General features: G+C 38.3%; 1 protein-coding gene across 3 annotated transcripts in view; it reads left to right on the top strand.

Moving 5' to 3' along the window:
- The first annotated feature begins 15,056 nt into the window (after positions 1–15,056).
- Positions 15,057–21,469, top strand: part of TAX1BP1 (Tax1 binding protein 1) — a 55,390-nt gene continuing 48,977 nt past the window's right edge. For all 3 annotated transcript variants that reach the window (XM_084208458.1, XM_084208459.1, XM_084208457.1), the window contains exons 1-2: positions 15,057–15,135; positions 17,939–18,121. In XM_084208458.1, coding sequence (XP_084064584.1) covers positions 17,945–18,121 — 177 coding nt within the window. In that variant the 5' untranslated portion in view covers positions 15,057–15,135; positions 17,939–17,944. The remainder of the gene's footprint in view (positions 15,136–17,938; positions 18,122–21,469) is intronic.

The raw sequence follows: 21,469 nt of genomic DNA, 5'->3' as shown, positions 1-21,469 counted from the left end.
TCTTCACAAACTGCTCCAGTGTAGGATCCCATCCATGGGGTGCAGCCCCTTGGGAACAGACTGTTCCAGCGTGGGTCTCCCTGAGGGGTCACAGATCCTGCCAGCAAACCCACTCCAGCGCAGGCTTCCTGGTGGATGTGCACAGAGGCCTTTGGGAAGGGTCCTCTGGGCACACCCACCCACTCCAGTGTGGGGTTCTCCATGAGGAGGTGGATCTTTTCTCCACTGTGGACCTCTGTGGGCTACAGGAGGACAGCTTGTCCCACTAGGGTCACCATGGGCTGCAGGGACATCTATTCACAGAAGTCAGCCCTGTAACACCCACCCACTGCCAAAATTTTGCCACGCAAACCCAGTACAATCGTGCCCAGAGCGCATTTCCCAAAGGCCTAACACAGGGTTTATCGACATCAATAAAATTTGCAAGAGACCAGCATCTGGACACCCCGCTGGCAACTCTGGGAGAGCTTCAGGCAGGTGTGTGAGGAAGCACATCACGCTCTGAGGGAGGGCAGGCTGGAGGCAGGCGAGTGCTGCCATCTCAGAGCAAAGCTTCACCTCCAGTCCTGCAACTGCCACCTTCGTCTCTTTGGAACAAAGTAGTTAATTTCTTTTCCTGACAGAAAAACTTGCCTTGCTTTGTTGTGCCAGGATGCTGGGTGCTCTCTCTGTCATTAGATTACTGTCATTAGGTCAGAGCTTTTTTTGTAGCTGTTATGTAGTATCATTTACAGACTTCTGGAAGTGTAGTCATGAGGCACAGATCTCAGGTCTCACCATAACGTGTCTTCACTCAATTATATTTTAGCACAGAAAGAATAGGCTAAATATATATGAGCTCGGCTCTCCTATCAGTACCATAATATATATTTTTATATTTACCCATATAAAGCAATACAGTTAAATATAGTTAAATGAACCTAGCTCAACATAAAGGAATGTTGTGGGCAGTGTAGGCAGCTGTGGTCATATAGTAGCTTTACTGTGACATGTGAGAGTGCTACCACTCAGTAGGTTGATCTCATACCTTCCCCCAGTTGCTTCTTTCTCTCATTGCCTCTCATTGCCCCTCAGCTGAGCACTGAGACAGAATATGACGTGAGAAAAAAAGAAAAATGTCTGTAATTAAATCAATGGAAAGAGACACAAACACAGAAACTCTTCCACTTGATAACACTTTGCAAAACACTGAACTCCATGGACTCAATTATACCAATATTTTTGTAAGCTCTCTCATCTCTTTCAGTGGGCCATTGAAGGCTGCCCAGTGAATAAAGCTACTGAGCTATGTTTACCCTTCTCCTCAGTGGGGAAAAGGTTGACTACCATCTTGTACTTGATTTTTGGTTTTTTGTGATGAGAAGTGACATTTGAGCAGCTATACTGGCAGAAATTTGTACTGAGGTATGGTCCAAACAATGGTATGGTCCAATAAGGTCTTTGGAACCTGATTTTTACATGTAATCACACAGTACTTAGAAAACATGGGGTTTTTTTGCATTCCAGCCTGCTTCTTCACCACCTTACATTTTCAGAGTCATTGCCCATTTACCAATTTGGCCTAGATGCCTATCAAGTCTGAACTGAGTTAGAAAAGTGATTTCAGTTTTGGGGTTTTTTTGGGGGGTGGGAGGAGGGGAGTTAAATGTAGAGGGATGCACAAAGAGTCTAATGCTGTACTCATTGTGGTCCTTGAGTTCTGATTTTTAACTCTCATTACAAGATGCAGCTTCACCTCTACAGTTGCACCTTTTTTTACACCTTTCTCATGTCTAAGGTAGTTTTGTTCACATAGGTATAAATAATGCATTCTTTGTTTCAAAGGTGTATGAGGAGAATAAACTTAGTACCAGTATAATAAAAATACACTATAATTGCTCCCAAAAAAAGTAGGAGAAAGTGGAAAAAGGATAGTCCTATCCATAAAAATGTAGTAGACTTAGCCTTGTATTGCTTTGCCAACACACTTGTGTATAAAGGCTTGTTACACACATGACCACTATAATATTATAGTGTTTACATTGCTTTTGTACAGAATGTACTTTTGCAGACAGATAAAATTCCTTGAGATTAGATTAAATGAAATTTCTGCTTACATTATGAACACTGGCTACTAAGGTAGCCAGTATGAGAAGAAGCACTTGTGGGGCTAGATAGTGCAGGACTACCATACTGCAGAGCATTTTCAGAAGGGAGAAAATGAAATTAATAGAGTTTTTGTGGTTTTTATTTTCCCCAAAATGTTCTCTAGAGATATTTGAACTTTTAGTAGGCATATAGTACAGTAAGTTCCTTCTGTTAAAAGTAACTTTGCCTTTGTAGAAATTTATTTCACTAAGTCTTGCTAGTTAATTTTGGTTTGTGTGTTTATTTCTTTGCCTACCTAATTACATTTTTCCCACACAAAATGAAGGAAAAAAGCTTTGCTAACTTAAGAACATATTTGGTTTAAGTAAATGGCCATGAAAGCTTTTGCTTATATTAAACCTTGGACATAAATTCTAATTATTTTTCAAACAAAACAGTGTGGTCTCCTTACTCGCACCTAGTAGTGGGTTTCATAAAGATTTGTATATGATGACTTCTGAAATTAACTAGTTAATGCAAATAAACTGTTATTTGTACAGCTTGGTTCTACAAATTGTTATTTTTTCCTTGTGTTAAGAATGGAGATATATACACCTCATTTGAATGCATATAACCGCTACTTTTTAAACCAAAGTGCTTTCAAGTAATGTAAGTCAAGTGTAAAATTGTCTAACAAAAAGAAATTCACTGGCTATTTTTAACTTACAGAAAAGCTTTCCAGAAATCAGTGATTACATTGCAAACATGCCACAAAGGCAAACTCTTAGCAAGTGGGCCTTTTCCAGTGGTAGAAAGATTGCCAATGTTTAATTGGCTTTTAAGTTTTATTTCATCAGTGGTGTATTGTATCTTAAAAGCAGTAATGCCAACCTTATGGCTGAGGCATGAAATGGGATCTCAAAATATCATACTGTATAAGGTTGGAACTATTTTCTGAAGAACTTCCTAGACTGCTTGTTGCTTTAGCACAGGTAGAGTTTGGTTTGTACAACACAAAAAAGAACAGGACAAAATTGTATATGACAAAGACAAATAGTAAATATGTACCTGTGTATGTCTATTCTCATTAGCAGATCTTATGGTGCTTTATAAAAACAGTATGAATATTATTTTAAGAACTGATTTTTTAGCTGCCAAACCCCTATAAGTCATTGTTGCTACTCAAACCTAGGTATACCTGGAGATCCTCCCACTCAATCCAGTCAATTCAGGCTCTTGACAGCTTCCTATACTGGACCTGTGAAATGAGTAGGATTTAAAAAAACCCTGTTTATTCCCACCCTTGCATTACAGTTTATGGCCCCCTCAGGCGAGCAGATAGAAGTGGTGTTCACCTACAGCCTTTCAGTCATGTGTTTTACTGTCTGCTCAACAAATGCTTGTAGTGGCACACTCGGTCTTCACTCTGGATGGACTGAATGGACCAGGCTTAAATCAGCTCCTAAACTACTGGGTAGTTTAGGTTGGTAATGTAAAATCAAATTATTACTAGCAGGAAGATTAATGAGGTTCCCAGTTTTAGAGCATCAAAAAATGTGTATATTTACTTATATAGTACCCAAATAATGCTTAGTGACATAGTAAATCTAGATCTTTGTGTTTAAGTGACTGAGATTCATTTTCTTACCCTGTAAGAAGTATGTGTATACCTTAGGCATACATTATGATTTGCGGTAGTGGAACATAGATATTAAAACATGAGAACTTGCCAGAGCATTTATAATACAGGAAGCAGCCGCTATTTTACATTAATAGGTCGGTAGTTTTCTAAGTGTTGGTACATGGTGCCCACTAAGTTACAGGACATGTAAAGGAATGTAATCAAACATGTAAATAAAGAGAAAAAAAATGTAAAGAAGGCTACTCCTTTCACTCTTAGTGTTGAAAATACGGTCATCTTATTTTTATTTAAAGGTCTCAATATAAAAGGACAATACAAAGAATTAAAAAAACCCCACAACTCACAGAACACAGAACATTTATAGTATTTTTTGTCGATTTTCATTTTCTTACATTTAAGATTATTTTTTTTCCTTAATAATAAGGTATAATAATAAGGAACCTCTGAAAGCAAAGGGAAATTATACACTTTGCCAAAATATGCTACACAGATCTGGATTCACTTCAGAGCCTGCCCCTGACTTTAACTTAATTGGCATGAAATAATCACATTTGCTCAGAGGTTTGGGTTGGGGTGTTTGTTTGTTTGTTTGTTTGTTTCTTAGTCTTTTGTTTTGGTTTGTTTTGTTTTGGGTTTTTTTTTGGGAGGGGGGGTTTGGTTTGGTTTGGTTTGGTTTGGTTTGGTTTGGCTTGGCTTGGCTTGGCTTGGCTTGGCTTTTTTTTTTTGTTTTCCATTATTTTTGGAGATATCCTTTTCAGGACATCAAGTTTTATAGTCTGTGCTGATAACTAAATTTCCACTGAATTTAGCAAGAGTTACAAGCACAGGACGCTTGTAAAATGGGGCACTCATTGCAGAGTGATATTTAAATTCAGCATTAGCCCTACTTAGTGTAGTCAAAAGAAATTATAGTGGATGCAACAGTACATTTGAAACTTGAATCAAAATTATTTGGTAACCAAACCTACAGCCAAACCTTCCCTTCCTCCTTCTAACCTTTCATCTTGTATTTGTTGCATTTATTTGTCTGCATCAGAGAGCTGTTATAATATTTTAAAATGCAATCAAAGCACAATGTAGCTGCTCAGGAAGGCCTGAGCTTCAAATAGTTGGAGCTGGGAAAGCATTCCAGAGAAATATTGCAAAGTATTTCCTCTCTGACTGGTCATTTCTGGAGACAGACTACTAGGCTAGAGGGACCTTGGGTCCAACATAACATAACATAACATTCTTCACATTTGTAAATATTTGAGTTGGGATTCTCAGGACAGCATTCATTTCTTAGCTGTGCATATTTTGCTAGATAATGAACTGGAATGCATAAGCAGCAATGCAGTGGTTATTTTTGCCTACAGGAAAAAAGCTCTTGTGTAACTGGACCTCCTTTATTTCTTGATGAATCATGTGATATATCCTGCAGTACTATGCATTTTAGTAATCAACCTTGAGCTAAATATGTGCGAAGTTTGGAATGCTGCATATACCTAAGGGAACACAAATTCCAGGCTTCTGTGGGAACGCAGCGCCCTGGAGGAACATAGAAGCTTTGTTTTGGTATGAAGATGTAATGTCTGTTCTGTCAGAAGCATTTGTACTGTAGTTTGGAAAGCAGCTGTGTCTTGCTGGAACATCAGGCAAATGTTAGAATGGGCAGGCTACCACAGGGTAGTGATTCATACTTATTTGTACTAATTCATACCAAGGTCAGTTAAACACAACAGTTTTTGTCCTCGTCTTAGTTCTGATAAATCCCATTAGGATGTTTAGACTAGCCTGTACTGACTGAATTTCCTGGAGAGCTGGCTGAAAAGATTCAAGCACCTATTTCCTAGAAGAACTCAATTGTCCCATTCAAATTCTCAAACAAGGAGGATGTAATAGAGACACTTTTACTAGCTGAATTTCATGGAACATAGTGTGGATTTTCCAAAGTCCCTGAAAAGATTTCACTCAAAGAACTAGTCTTCTTAAGCATTTTGCTAAATGGAATGTGTTGCAGTTCTGATTATGAGCAACTTCAACCACTATTGCCTTTTACAAATAAGTAGGATGTTTTACGTGGGTGACTGCATATATGGTGTACCATGAATAGACACAAGAAACTGACAGAAGAACTGGAGAACTGACACAAAAAAATTAAAGTTGCAATTTATCAGTAAAGCATCCCATAGCAATTTTGGATTGATTTAATTTTTGTATTTTAACTAAGATATGTTTAGCATTTCTGATGGATTTAGAATCTAGCACTGTTTATTGAATATCTTATTTTACAAGCTTCTTTCACATGACAGAAATGCAAAGAGGATGATGACTTTGGTTCAGATTTAGATGGGCAGATTCTGTAAAAGCAGCTGAAGAAGGAATCAAAATCCAAAAGAAGTATTGCTATGTATTATAAACATTTGGTATCAGTCATGGTGGTTCTATTTTTACTTCTACCTGATAGAACATACTGATCTGTGTGGGAATTGCAGAACTATCACTCAATGCCCTTCTGCCAGTTATTGGGTACTGATGTAGCAAAACAAAGTGAACGTAGTAGGGCAATGGGAAAAAGCAATGTGGAAAAGCTACATGATACATTGATCTCAAACCTAAGGAGTCTGAGTAAGGATTAGGTCATTGTTTCCCAGGAAAAGATACATGCATATAAAACACAGAAAAAATAGTTTTTTTTCCAACCAACACATCTGTATCAGGTTAAAATCATCAACTTCACATTAGTCAGATAAAATCCTGAACTAACCTCCTTATGATACAGAAAGAGGAAACTGGGCACTAACTTAGTCCTTGGGTTTTCCTACAGCAAAGGGTAGGAAACCACATTGCTTGAGAAAGATTGTCTTTATATGGCATGCTCCTGAGCAATGTCTTGACTTCACCCAGTGGGAGGTAATCCTGTTCCTATCAACTCTATTCTCAAGAGATTGTTCCTGATTTTAGAGGAAGCAACATAGAGTCCCTGAAGGAGCAAAGTGCATTCCACACCACTGGCTTGCTAGTTCTACCCAGAGCATAACCCACTGCAGATCAAGAGAGCAATTAATTAATTAACTTTTGATAAAGTGACACTGTTACTAAAGTAATATAAATCAACATAAAAGAACCAACTTATTTTCTATACTTCAGCCCTCCTGAAAATTTAAAATTAAGTCACTCTGTGTAACATTTAAGAGTTTTAAATACAAATTGCACCTTTGCTTTAAGTCTAGCCCTATAATTTCATCACGGACAATGCATATGTATGGAACAATTTGTTTATTATTAATTTTGGTTTACGTTTCTGTTATACATGAATGCATTTCCCTACTGAATTTTAACAATAATGTGATTTTTGTTGTCTTAAGAGCAACCAACACTAGTAAGAAATGAATTCACTCAGGACACTTTGATTATAACTAAGTATAATTGAAATGTAAATTTGGTCTGTTATGCCTGCCTTTTGATAGCTGATAAATTCTAGGAAAAGATGCACAAGAAAAAACATCATGACAAGCTTCCAAATTCCAGAGTTGTTGATATAGGAAACACAGTTTTCTGAGTCAGATTTTTTTCATTATTATAATTTCTGTAAAATTGACATAGCATGCCTGCTCGTGTACACAAACCAATGCTTTGATCTACAAATAAGATGGAACAAGAAATATTTTCCATTACTGATTTGTTTGAAAGAAAAGTACTTTTTGAATGTTTTTCTCCTGTAGTAACACATTAACTTCACTAAACATGAAATCAAACTTTGATTTGCTACTATTAAAAAATGAAAATAAATGTACCATTATCACTGGACTAATATAATCCTATTATCATCTTATTAGATAAACAGTGACAATGTTGTATTTCTAATAGTCTCTAGAGATACAATAAATCTAGTAGGGGAATGTCAGCTTGGTCCAAGACAGATTAAATGTAGAGAACTGGAGTATAGTTCCCAGTAAACAAACACTTTGAGGTCAGGAGGTCATACTTGCTCAGCTGTTCTTCATAAGCCCTATTGGAAATAACTTTCATACCATCACTGAATATATTCCATGCTACCTAATAATACTGAAGGCCGAGTACAGTTGTGATATAAATGATTTCTAAGTGAAATATTGAGTGTGAAATGATCAAAAAGCAATATGTAAATGGAAAATCAGGGTGATGTTAGACATGCAATGGGTGCCATTTGCGAGATTTTTTCATTCTTTTGTGGGAGAAAATCCATCCCATTTGAAAGCTTGTGCAAACTCCACTGACAAACGAGTTGATTTGGCCCCAGCAGACCAGTGATTGATGCCACAAAAAGTAAGACTAACTGCATTTTAATTTAGAAAACAACTAGGAAGAATATGCAATTAATTCTCCCTTGCAGTTGACTAATTGCAGCAGAATGGGGAACACAAGTCAACAAAGGTCTGGGAAGGAGAGAGAGAAGTACAGAATGAATTTGCTTTTGGCATCTCTTCTATCAGGCAGAAAAATGCCTGGATTCCGGGAATGCTAAAATAAAGATATCAATGTGTGGATTATGATGGGTGAAGGTCTCAAATCTTGTAAGATAACTTAGTGTTTTTCAGACTCATACATCTGTCACCCAATTTTATGGAAAGGCTGCACAACTTACAGGCTGTATAAGTAACAGATACTGTTGACAAGTTCAGTCAGGCCTCAGTGGTAGCATCGAAGCAGGCAGCTTCATAAAGCCTTAAAAAGTCTCCTTCAGCACAGACACAGTATATTCAAAATATGCAGATATGCAGACCAAATGTTGCCCACTGACATATCCTAGCAAAGATAATGGAAATAAACACTGTAAAAACAGATTTTTTACCATGGTGTTTGTGTACAAAACACTTATTACAGGCCCAACAGATCTTTTGCCATGTAGTGAACTAAAGCCATATGTCATGGCTGTAACCTTACTGTTACTGTGGCTTCAAAAGAGTTGTTACCCATATTAATAATGTAAATTTTATTTTGATTGAAAGTTTCCAGTTCCAAGACACAACAACATGCAACCACACTTTGGACAACAAAGTATGCTATCTTGGCTACATTATAATGTAAAATATTTATTAGCAAAAGGGAGAGCCACTTAGTAAATATGTTTGTTTTTGTAGAAAGTTCAAGAGTCCTTTAAAAATATTTTTATACAAGGAAATCAATTAGTGAAATAAGAAAAGGTACGAGGGTTGTGTGATTAGAATATATTTGCATTTCTGAATGGTGCTGATAAAATAACACCAGAAAGGTGACGTTACTTTCTGTATGGAAATTTGCATAGCAAATCCAACATATTCTTTTCTGTACAATGTTAATAAACACTATAGAATAATAAATCATTGGGGGGTGAATTAAAGAGAAATTTTCATTTTAGCACTGTGTTTCTTAGTAATTGATTTGTATGTAGTGTATGTAGTAATATGGTATTTTTTTTTCACAGAATTTAAGACCTCATAATATAAGAGTTTCAGAACTCAAGCAGTAGAAGGTGAGACTGGAGACCTGTTGACAGAGAAGTTTTCTGTACAAATAGCTACACAAGAGCTTTAGACCCATCTCCAAGCTGAATGAGGGGCTGTGGGGAAAGCAGCATGAGTCGATCTCTGTGCTGAGACCCAGGCCAGGCTCAGCCTCTCACAAGTGCACTGCATGACCCAACAGCCCTTTTCCTTGGTGCCAAGTCAAGGCTGACAAAGAATTTCTGCATTGCTCAGGTGTTACCGGTCTTGACAGGGAACTGCCAGCTGTGAAGCTGCACCAAGCCCCCCAGTTTGAGCACACCTGCTCAGCAAACCAAGGAGCAAGAAAAACCAGTATAATGCTGGAGACACAATTGCCTGAGCCAGGCTAGAGGAGCTGGAGACAGCATTAGTATGAGGACACAGACATCTTTAGATCCTTTCAGAAAAACATAAACCATTATGAGAAAATAGGAAAGCTGCCAAGCTTCATGCAGATATAGTATACAGATACTCTGTGCTCTGTCAGTGGTGACAGCCAGTGCTGGAGGGGGACCCAGAAGGGGATACAAGAAGCATGCTGTAGGCTGCTGTGGAAAGTGCCTTTCTCCTTTCAGTCCCTCAGGTTTAAGTGCTGTGCTCCGAGGCACAAGAGCTTTTAAATTCTCATTGCTTGTTTGTTTCCTGCCACATGCAGTTTTCCTGCCTCTGAAAACAAAATGTTGGTCATTTGGGAGCTTCCTATTACTTTCAGATAGAAAAGATAAAAGGCTGAGAGAAACACTAAATCTACTAAAGCAAACCAACCAAAGGTATTTACCTGTTCTATATCTGCTAAGATTTCAGTGACACCTACTCAGTGGTCATTTACATGCCGTGCTGTGTATGCCAGTAAGAGGTATGCTGGAGGGAAAAAACCCCCTCGCAAACATCATAAATAAGAAATGAAACACTCCCCCAGACCTGGGTCTCCAGTGCACACATATTAATTACACACCAGAGGGTAAAGCCTCAGTATGTGCAAGCATTTAATTCATTATTTGCATTTATTAAGAACATTCCTTTTCACTTTAACAATAAAGTAACCCAACAGTGAAGTAACAGCAATTCAAATGCAGTCATTCACAGACGTGCGGTTTCTTGTGCCCATTGTACAGCGCAGCGCTGCCAAGTCTCACACCTCAGAAGTAAGCTCCAGCTTTCTCCTCTGTCACACACATACATGCACACACATACAAAATTTACATGTCTGCTCTCACCTATACTCTTTTGGGAAAACCCACAAATTTCATCAATCTCACTCTACAGATTTAAAAATCCTGGCAGCTTTTGAATAGCTTTTCTTCATCAGCTGCAATTAAGTGTTGGAAAAGAAATCCAAAATACACAGAGAGAAACTTTCTCCTTAATAGGAAATGTTAGCAATAGTTTGGGATTTCTAATATGTTCCAAAGTTTAGCCACACCATCTTACTGGAAGGCCAAGACTTCATGCCCTGTGATTAGGTTCCCTTAAATGCTGGGCAATTCAGTGTTGTCAGCCATAATATGAAACATTATTTATAACTATTTAACTGTTTTAAGAGTATAGCTAATAGCTTTCCGTAACATGATCTTAAAGAAGTTGATTAAGTGTGCTTTACAACATGACCAGAAAGAGCTTCCGATTAGTGACATCAACATACATATTTTACATCTCACATGGCCCATACTTTTAAAATGTGGAAGTGTTGAAATAGGAGTCAAACCAAAATGAAATCAAATCATTAGAACTGAAGCATTTGCTTACCACACTTCATCAATATCATCATGTCATGCCAATAGACTGAATATCCACAACATCAAATTCCTCTCTCTGGTAATAAAACCTAGAAATACAGAATTTTTCTGTCACTCACATAAAACAAAGATGGGCCTCAGAGGGGAGGAATTCAGGGATGGTTCAAAAACTCATCATGGGTTTTGTTCAGACTACACTAATACAGAAAGTAAACAAATGAAAGAAAAAAAAGTTTGGCTCTGGATTGGATAAAAGTTCACATATATCCAAGGTTAAACAGATGTGACAGGGCTCCATTTTTAATTTCAAGGCTCTAAATTACTGAAGGAGCTCACAGGTGGAAGAAGATAGTGTAGTTATAAAAACAGTGTTTTGCAAACACCCGAGACTCTGTTCCCTGGAAGTCTGTAATTGCTCCCTGTTTCCTTTGGCAATTCCGGTTAACTGCATGTTTTTATTTCTCATTCATCTCATGCCTGAGGAGGGACTAGTCTCATCCTGGTAAAGTCTCAGTATAACTACAAAGCAGGGAAATTTTTGCATCCCAAACTAAATTCCAAACTTCTTTGGAATCCAGTAATGTTCAAATCCGGTTACTGAATTCACACACACTTTTTACTTTATTTAATATTTCTGTTGCAACCACAATTGTAATTTGCCATTATATATTTGTCCTCATTTTATGCACTTCAGAAATAAAGACCCTTAAAAAGGGTTCTGCCAGCTTTTTATTTCCAAGTCAATACCCTGGTGAAATGTATTTGACATAATATTCCTTGGAGACTGTGAACAGAGACACAAAAAGAGAGAGAACAGGGACTTTTTTCAGCCTGTAGAAGACGAGAAGGCCTCAGGGCCTATTGCTCTCTACAACCAGCTAAGCAGAGGGTGTAGAAAAGATGGAACAGAATTCTCTTCAGAAGTGCACAGTGAAAGAACAAGACAAGAGACAAAACTGGAACATGGGAAATTGATACAAAGAAACTTTTTCACAATGAGTGTTTTAAATCACTGAAAGAGCTTCTTTAGGTGACAGTGGAATATCTCTATCCATGGAGACATTTGAAATGTGACTGAGCATGGCGCTGAGTAACATGGTCCTTTGAGCTGCTCTGGACATTCTTCCAACAAACACGGTTTTGATGATAGATAGATAGATAGATAGATAGATAGATAGATAGATAGATAGATAGATAGAGCATAATTAAAAATACTTGACATTCCTAGTTTCTTTTTCTTTTAAATATGCATAAATACTGGCTACATTGATAATTGACTGGAAACATTGATAATATGTGTTTAAAGTACATTCTGGTACACATGAAAACCATACTATTGGTGGTAAAGTACTGGCTTGAAAAAAAACAGTTTCCTGTTACTGAAATCAGTGGAGTTAGAAATCTGAAAATCAAGCCAGAAGGAGATGGGATTATTGTCACCATACCTGTAATAAGCTTTTCTAATTAGTGTGTTAGTGTTAAGAAAATCTCACAAGAGTAAGGTTTCATTAGAAATGCTGAGAGCAAACTTTTTTTTGTTGTTTTAAATATTTTGCAGAGAATGTAAGCAAGTATAGAAATTAGTGTTCAGTGGGTTTTTGGTTTTGTTTGGTTCTTTGTTTGTTTGTTTGTTTGTTTATTTTCTTTCTGCTCAAGAGCAAGTTTCCTGAAAGATTTATATCACATGGAGGCATTTCAGGACATGGCATCTGTCTAGCAAATTCAGACTTATCAAGGCACTCAACCATTAATTCTCAGCCAAGTGCAAGTATCACCAGTTCTAGTCACATTTTTCTTGATTCAGATCTTTGTACAAGGATATTGATTGTTGATTCTGGGATCCCTGTGCACCACTTGTCCATTTTGGTCAAGTATTTAATTTCTTGACGTAGCAATCAAAAATTAGAAAAGGCTCTGCAGCATCTTTCTGTAAAATATCTATAAATTCTAGTGGGATGGGATTGGCATTTAAATCTAGCATGCAAAGGCATACATGAGAACACATGAAACCACACACTTATTTTAGTCAGAAATAGTTTTATATTATATATATAACCCCCATTATGTGGTTAGGATAGCAAGTTTAGAAGTTTTTTTAAAACATACATTTTCCTGAAAATTGTGGATATAAGTACAAGAAAAGACAAGATAATTCCTGATTTATTTGTCCTAATATTTACATTGCTCAAGTGAATGCCAGCATTTCAGTAGGTTTTTTTTACCTCTTCCTTATGCAGTAAGCAATAGAAATAATAACTGAATACTGAATTATGAGTAAACCATAACTATGTTTATTGACTGAATGAACATTTATTAAGTGAACATGGAAATATCTCAAGTTTCTTAAAAAACTCAGAACTGATAAGTATTTTTTTAAATTAGGAAACAGAGGTGGATTGGTTGTTTGTTTGTTTTTCCAGGCAATCACTTTTAAAAATTTTCTTAGCTGCAAAAGAAAATCTTTATTTCAAATTTCCCATCATATTCCCATAAACCTGCATTATAATGGCTTTAAATGAAAGCAGAACTACTTAGTCTCACCAACACTGATACTCCCCAGCTGGTGACTGTAAACCCCGAGTTCTTCCTAAGTTCCAGCCCACATGAGAACAGTGTCTTGTGACTCTTAGACAGCCCTTTATCACATCATACAGAGCAAAGAGCAGCAAGGAGAAGAATGGAGGGCTGAGATAAGAAGGAATAGCTCTTCCTACCTCCTTACAAATATTTATTGCTGAACTGGTTTCATTTTCCACTACTGGTTTCATTTTCTGGTCTTACAAGAGAGATTGCTCTACCTACACTTCTCGTGTCTTCTAAATGATCAGTTAGTACTATGCAGGAAATTTATTGCTTTCCAGGAAAACATGGAATGTATGGAGGACATGAGATTATTCATTGTGGCTACAAATGAATTAAAAGATTATCAATAATTATCAAAAGATAATTTAGTAATCTGTGACACACCTTAAGACACAAGATTGTTTTCAGAAACAAAAATGCAAGTGCAATGAATAACCATAATTACTTAAAGACACTTTCTATGCTCCAGCTTAGTTTCATTTCTGTTAGGACTGACCATGAAAAAACAGGTGAACTTGTCAGAAACCTAACTTGATAATTCTAATGATTAATCATATTATTTATAATAACACTATGTCTCTCCACAGAACCTGTTTGTTTAAAATACACATGAAAACACGTACGGAATGGTAGCAGCAAAGAATTGAAGATGATTTGAAGATGGTTTGTAATGGGAACCAACACTGGGCACATTGGGACAAATCCTTCTTACCAGTGATGGGTACTCATCACTGGCTGCTTTTAGTCAGCACCGTGACTCTGGTCAGTGCTCTATGAGCTGCTTTTGGATGAAAATTGAGTGGAGCCTGTGAAATAGTCGTGAGCATAGTCAGAAAAGCCTTAATGCCCAAACCATTTAAATCCAGATTGTTTTAAAACTATCAGATGTGATAAAAGGTATTAATCCTGTAGAAACCTGCGGCAGCTCAAGCGATTAAGGTGGCGGAGTCACCATCCCTAGAGGTGTTCAAGAAACCACGTGGCATTTAGTGGCACGGTCTAGTTGACAAAGTGGTGATTGGTCAAAGGTTGGACGCGATGAGCTCAAAGGTCTTTTCCAGCCTAAATGATTCTGTGCCTCCCTGATTCTCCGACTCGGTGTTGCGATGTAACACGCTTTCATGTAGATCCGCCAAGGTACCCAGGCAGGACCCTATGTAAGCGTTTACAGTCGTTCTTATCTCAGCCCTCCGTTGCCCTGGGAAGACGTGCAAAGGTTGGCAGATTAACGGTGACCTAAAAGGTGACGGCAGCCTGTGTCTTGACGTGGGACGGAAGAGGAGATGATTAATTCGGGGTAACTGGGTGGGACAGAGGTGATGTTGTAATCACGGACAAGACAGGAGGGCACCGTGGGAGCGCTGTACGGAGCAAACAGCAGCACGGTCGGGCATACGCCCCGTACAGCGCCGCGCCCGCTCCCGAGCCCCACCGAGGGCGTGTGCCCGTGAGAAGCGGAGACCTCCGGGCGGCTCCCCGCTCCCCAACCGGATCCGTGTCGGGGCCCGCCCCGTGCGGGCAGGGCCGGGCTGGAAGTGACGCGGGCGGACGGGCGGAGCTGCGCGGCGCTGGTGGCGGAGGCCCCATGTTGATGTCCCCGGCGCCCTCCGCGTCTGCCTAGGTAAGAGTGTCCGGAGCCGGCTGGGGAGCCCGGGCAGGGCTGACACGCTCCTTCCCGCCGACTTTCGGCCGCTTCTGGGCCGGGCCGGGGCGGTCGGGCCGTGCGGCCGCGGTTCTGCGCCACCGGCCCCCGCCAGCTGTTCGGGCCGGCCGTGGTCGGCAGGGGCCGGGCTGCGGGAGCCGGCGGGCTCCCCTGTCCGCGGGGGAAGAAGAAGGCTCGGAGCCAAGGTGACTGCGTCGGGCAGGTGGCGGAAGAGCGGCGGGGAAGGGGCGGGAGGCGGTGCTGGGGGTGTCGGGGCCCGGGACCGCAGCTGGAGGACTCCGGGAGGAGCTGATTGGGGTGGTGCGGCTCGTCCTGCTTTTGTTTTTCCTGCCCGACGAGCTTTTCCTCCTTTTCGCCGTCCTTTCCGCTGCGCGAAGCCAAACGCGTCGCTTAGCCTTCCCGTGGGAAGCGCTTGTCATGTCAGTAATGAAGGCTGTGCGTAGCTTTCCCTCCTCCTCTCCCGTTGCCTAGCCGGTAGCTGCGAGTTAAGCAAGCAAGTACCCAGCATCCCCATATCCTTGAACTGTAAGTAGATCTGAGCATCACCTAAGCTCCGGGGATTTTCCTGCTAGGCAACAGTAATCCCACATGATTGTGCTGGTCTGCACAAGTTAGATTTGTGAGCAGTTCTGCTTTGGGGTTGGAAACCAGTCTACCTTTACTGGTTCCACTAGGGCTAGTACTCAGCTGTGGCAGCTGACGACCAATGTGCAGAAGTGGATAGAAGTGGATTTTTTTTTTTCCTTTTGGTTGAGGTTGGTGTTGTTTTTTGTGGTTTTTTTTTTTTTTTTTAATACGTGCTTAGGCTGAGCTATACAATTTTAAAGACAGACTTACTTAAAAAAATTCAATTGGTTTTATTATTAATGCTGTGTTTACTCTTTTTTGTACTTTTTCTACCTAATGGAAATTAAATACACTATTTCATGTCAATGTTATTTGGCTAAGTTACGGAATTACTAAAAATGAATTAATTGTTTGCAATTGAAAATAACTAAGAGTATTCTTTTTCTATTAGAACCATAGAAATTGCCGATGCATGCCACTTATAGTTCAGCTTGAAATTGACAGATGCCTCTGTTTTGAAATGTGTGGGAGTTTTCAGGGTTTTACTGTGCCATAACGTTTCCTATTCTGGACTGAAGCTACATAACTGATAAGATTTATTGTGTACCTTGTTGTCTCTAGAAAATTGTGTTTTGATCTTTACTCAGTTTCTTGTGGAAGTTAATTTTTTTTCTTTTCTATCTATTAATATTCACAAGCTTTTTGTTTTATCTTATAACCTGTGTTGGTCAGTATACAAGACTGTTTTTTATTTAACATCTGATACCTTGAAATAATGTGTTGGCTGCCCACCCCTATGTACTTCATGTAGCACTCTAAGTTGAGCAGTCATAAGCTAAATATATTGATGGCTTAAAACTAAAAAAAAAGCCCCTTGTATTTACCTTTTCCTTGTTTTGGATGATGGATACGTGTTTGCTTCAGAGTGCAGTTTGTTTCAGAAAGCACAAGGTCTTTGCTACTTATTTTTTAAGTGGTAAAATTTTAAAAGGCTATAGGAGGTACACAAACACCTTTTCATATTTGAGCTACTTGAGGCTTGCAGTGACCTGCCTCCTTTTGGTTTTGGTTTCCACATGTATCTTCAATGAAAGTAACATATTGTGTCACACACTTGGCAGTTACCTCTTTCAAGGTGTGAATGTGCTTCGCCAATATAAAATTACTTTCAACTGTAATTGCAATAACAGGATAGCTCATCTTTCCAGAAATGTCAGATACATGAGGCCCTAATCCTCCTAATATCAAATGTTTTTACAAAATTTTGATTATACAGTGGAGTCAGATACTTGAAACTTCTCACTTGCATATATTCTATTTTTGGCAGATATTGCCGAATCTGAGGAAGAGATGTTCTTGTTCTGCTCACGAGGCATCTTGTGTTACTGTGGTTTGTAGCACTATGTGTCCTGAGTGAGGTGGTGAATGGAAAGCAGGATTAAAAGCTTTTGCAGTCCAGCTGATGAGTGTTAATCCCTCCAACTGCATGCATACTCAATATTCCTGCTATCAATGCAGGCCATTGTTTATGGTAATGAAGCTAAACACGAAAGTATGTGTTACAATGAGAATAGTAAAAGATGCCCACAGACTGCTAAACGGGGACAGGAAAACTCTTGAAGTAGGGAAAAAAGCCAGCCCAAACAAAACCCTCATGTTTACATAAAGGTTCTTATTTTTAAAAAATGCCTTAAAATGGAACTTTGATACTTTTACTGAGAGGGGAGGAAAAACTTAATGTATAAAAATGCTGTGAAAAGCTCTGAGCAGTACAGATTTCAGAAAAGTTTAAAGCAGGGAAACTACAGAACTTTTGTTCTCCTTCTTCAGCATGTCTAGAACCATTAAGAATCTTTCATTAAGTTAGAACCCTGCTTTATTTTCGCACCACTGCTTTTATTTTCCACTTTCTGACACTGAGATATTATACTGGGGTCATTCAGCTAAGCAGTGCTTTCTCTCCATCTTGATGTCATTGCTGAAATTCCTGCTTTTTTTATTTTGAGAGGTGGTTGTTTTGTAGAGATGCTGAGGCAGTGCACTTTGGTGAATTTAGTCTATGGCTCTCTGTTTTCAGAACAGGGGAACTAATTGATAAGTTTTTCTGTCGTGTGTATTTCAACTAGATTAATTTTTGTAACTTCACTAGTTTTCCCACTATGTTCAAGGAATAACTTCTACAATTTTGTTACAGGTAACCATGTCATCCTTTCAAGAAGTTCCATCTTCAGCTAGCACTTTGCAGACCTCCAATTTTGCACACGTGATTTTTCAAAATGTTGCAAAAAGTTACCTTCCAAACACACATCTGGAATGTCACTACACTCTGACTCAGTTTATCCATCCTCATCAGAAGGACTGGGTTGGTATTTTCAAGGTAAGTTATGCTTGTTCTATTGATATTTTTCAAACATTTGCTTGCTCTTTTGCAAGTTAAAAAAATAACTCTCAATAACAGTAAACTTTAAGCTGAACATCACTTAAGTGATGTGTTGGTTCCTGCTGTTGGACTGTCAGTTTTGTAACAAAGACTAAACTGGAGACCAAAACTAGAGGTGTGAGTCCAGCTGGAAGTCTGCTGGAATAAAGAGAAGATTTAATGTGCGCAGAATTAAATGGAAATTCTTTGAGAAGAGATGTGTGGTTACAGAGTGACATTGTGATCAGGACTGAGTGAAGAATGTGATACTGTGTGTGAAATATGTGCACAAAGAATGAAAACTGAGCTGGAGATAACTTGTCCCACACCCCTGACTAATTTTTATTGCTAGAACAGGGTGAACAGTATAGATCACTAAAATTATTCAAAACAGATACTTGGAAAAAAGATATTTGGAGATATTTTCAAAGGTTAATAAAGCTTCATTTATGGGATTAGAAATTGATTAATTCTTATATCTACATCTGTTTAAGACATTGATTTGTCTATCTTTGTCACTATAGTTCCTAATAGATGATGCTTAAATTCCTTATTTGCATTTTATTTAATAGAAGTTTTGATATGTGCTTTAATGAAGTAATGCTTTGGCAGTGGGGAGGGGAGAAGGGTGACAGACTTAATTTCTTACTGGAGCACTTTTTCCATAGAACTCAGTTCACTGTTTAAGAATGTAAATTATCGACTTTGTTGTAATCTGCAGATTGTGAGTCTTTATTCAAGCTAAATTACTCCTCTGCAATATAGAAATACTGTGCTGTGTAACAAAGCAGAAGTGTTTTTAATGCAATGTGCAGTGACTGTATAGTTACTAAATTGTGCCAGGGAGGCATTGGCTTATCAACAGGCACATTTCCCTGGTAAGACGTGTCTTATTTGCAAAGTTTTCACAAATGATGTAACTGAGAAAACACTTGAATATTTAGTTCATGGCATTCGTGAAATGTAAAAAAAAGTTTATATCAAAACTTTATAGTTGGTTCTGTTTATATTGTGTGCAAGCATCTTGAAGTTACTGAAATGCGAATATAATGGCTTTGTCTGTTGGCCTAAGTGAGGGAGGCAATCAGGCAAGACTCTAGAATTACTAATTAGGTAAAAGAAAAATAAGTTGGGAAACAGTTTTTCAGTGATTACACAAAATGCTGTGTGCAATGTACAGGTATCTGATTTCATCTTGACTGTGATGACAGTTTTCTTAAACTATTGATGTTCTACTTTATTATACTTTAACAGAGGCAGGTAATACTTTGGCAGTCATTTGAGGAACATGTTCAGCTGGCATAAGGTAGTGCTACTGCTCAAAGAAACATCTTTAATGCAGAGTGGCTTGTTTCTTGTGCTTCCTCTTCCTGTGAAACGAGATCTTGTGTGGCAAATCAGATTGAGGTTAAGACCAGTGTTTTGTGACTAGATGTTTAAAATGGAATTCCCCAACTAAATTTCCAGTTTGCCTGATTCACATCAGTATAAGGGAAGGAAGCATTGCAAGATGGCAAGAATAAAAATGTCTTTCTTTTAGTGGTTGTATCAGCTTACACTAAGTGTTTTGAATATACTTAGTATAGTTACAGTACACTGAGTTAAATAGAGCCAGTTGTCTAACTATATCTGTGTCTACAAATATGTATGTATGTGTAATAAACTATGTAAGTAAAATAAACTATGAAAACCTAGTCATCTTGGGATAGATAATAGAAGTTGTACTGTGATCTGAATGTAAAAATGAGTGACTTCTAGAAAACTGTTCATGAGCAAATAAAAAGCACCTGGAGGTGGATTGAAACCTAATGAAAGCAGAAAGGGGTTTTATAATTTACTTCTCTTAATCACATATGAAGGTTGCAATGTAGTAAATTGAGCCCATGACTGAAAAAAAAAGGACAAAAGAAAATCTTGGTAATTATGAGAACAGTAATTAATGATCTTCTGTATTGGCTGGTATGCAGTGAAAGTGGGATTTCTGTGAGAGAACCCAAAGTGTTGATTCACAGACTGTTCATGTAGGGGGAATAAAGTTCACTTTGTCCTTTTGAAATGCATAAGTTGCTTAGAAAACAAATCTGTTCAAGCTGGTGTCATTTAACCTTTGTCTGAAATTGCACAGAAGGTAGCTAGTGTTGTAATAGGGAATGGTGGACAGAGGAAAAAGGCACCTGGTTAAAAAAAAAACCAAAAAACAAAACACCTCAGCCAAAAACTCCAACAAACAGTGGTAATTTCAGATTGGTGTGGAAAATAAATATGAAGTAAGATTCTTTCTGCACTCTGTGAGCACTGTTGTTTTTGGTCATAATGTTGATTTTTGTTGAATTTTAGGGGTCAGTGGCTTCAGCAGTATTCTGTCTTTGTTTGCTCTACTGGCGGGATAAGATTTTTTTTTTAATTGAACTGAAAAAAAGTTTAGGTAAAAAATTAGGTACCTTTTTAAGTGAATGGTTTTTATTTAGGATATGAGTGCTTTTCTTCAGCAACAATGATGTCTTGAGAAAATATTGGTTATATATATCCTTATATTATTGCATTTGTTTTGCTTGTCCAGCTGTTACTGCAGCTGCACAGTGAAATGGATCAGTAGGATGATCTGCCAGGAATATACAGCCTCTCCTCCCTCAGCTTTTGCCATCTTATTTCATAGCTGACTTGGTTCTTGGTTTGATCATGGTGTGGTGCAATGGGCAGCTGTTCTGGTGTCACTGTGATGGAAACAAGGGGACTGGGAGGGTGTATATAGGAAGGGCTATGCCTTCTTTATTGGTATGGCTGCTTAATATGGAATGACAATTGAAGCTTCTTTTTCAAACTTTAGAGTTCTCTTAATAGCAGCTTACTTGGAGTTGTGAAAGTTAAGACTCTACCAGCTTCTCTGCATATGCTGTAGATGAAATGTGATTTTTTTTTTTTTTGTTCCCAGTATAAATTGCTAAATGTTGAACTTCAGTAATAATGAGGAGAGGGCTCTTTGAGGTGGCAGTAACAGGTTTAAAACTCTTCCCAGGCAAGTAATTTTGTATTGCTTAGAAATATGAAGACCCAGTGTTCATAAACTGAAAGAGTAATATTGCATACAGAAGAATTATTTCAGATGTACCTGTTCTTTTACAAACTAAATGCATCTAAGTGCATACACTAATTCTGGGATTGGACGTCTGGCAAAAACTGGGAGATGTAGGAAGTGCAATAATGAAGATAATATCCTTTAGAGCAGAAGTTCTGCATATGCATTTTTTATTGGTTTTGTGTTTATTTTTATTACTTGTCCCCTACAGGAGAGGAGTCAAATGCAGG

This window comes from Fringilla coelebs, assembly GCF_963513975.1.
Source record: "Fringilla coelebs genome assembly, chromosome: 1".
Taxonomy (NCBI): domain Eukaryota; kingdom Metazoa; phylum Chordata; class Aves; order Passeriformes; family Fringillidae; genus Fringilla; species Fringilla coelebs.
Note: the sequence above shows the minus strand (reverse complement) of the source record. Positions and strands in the feature narration are given on the sequence as shown.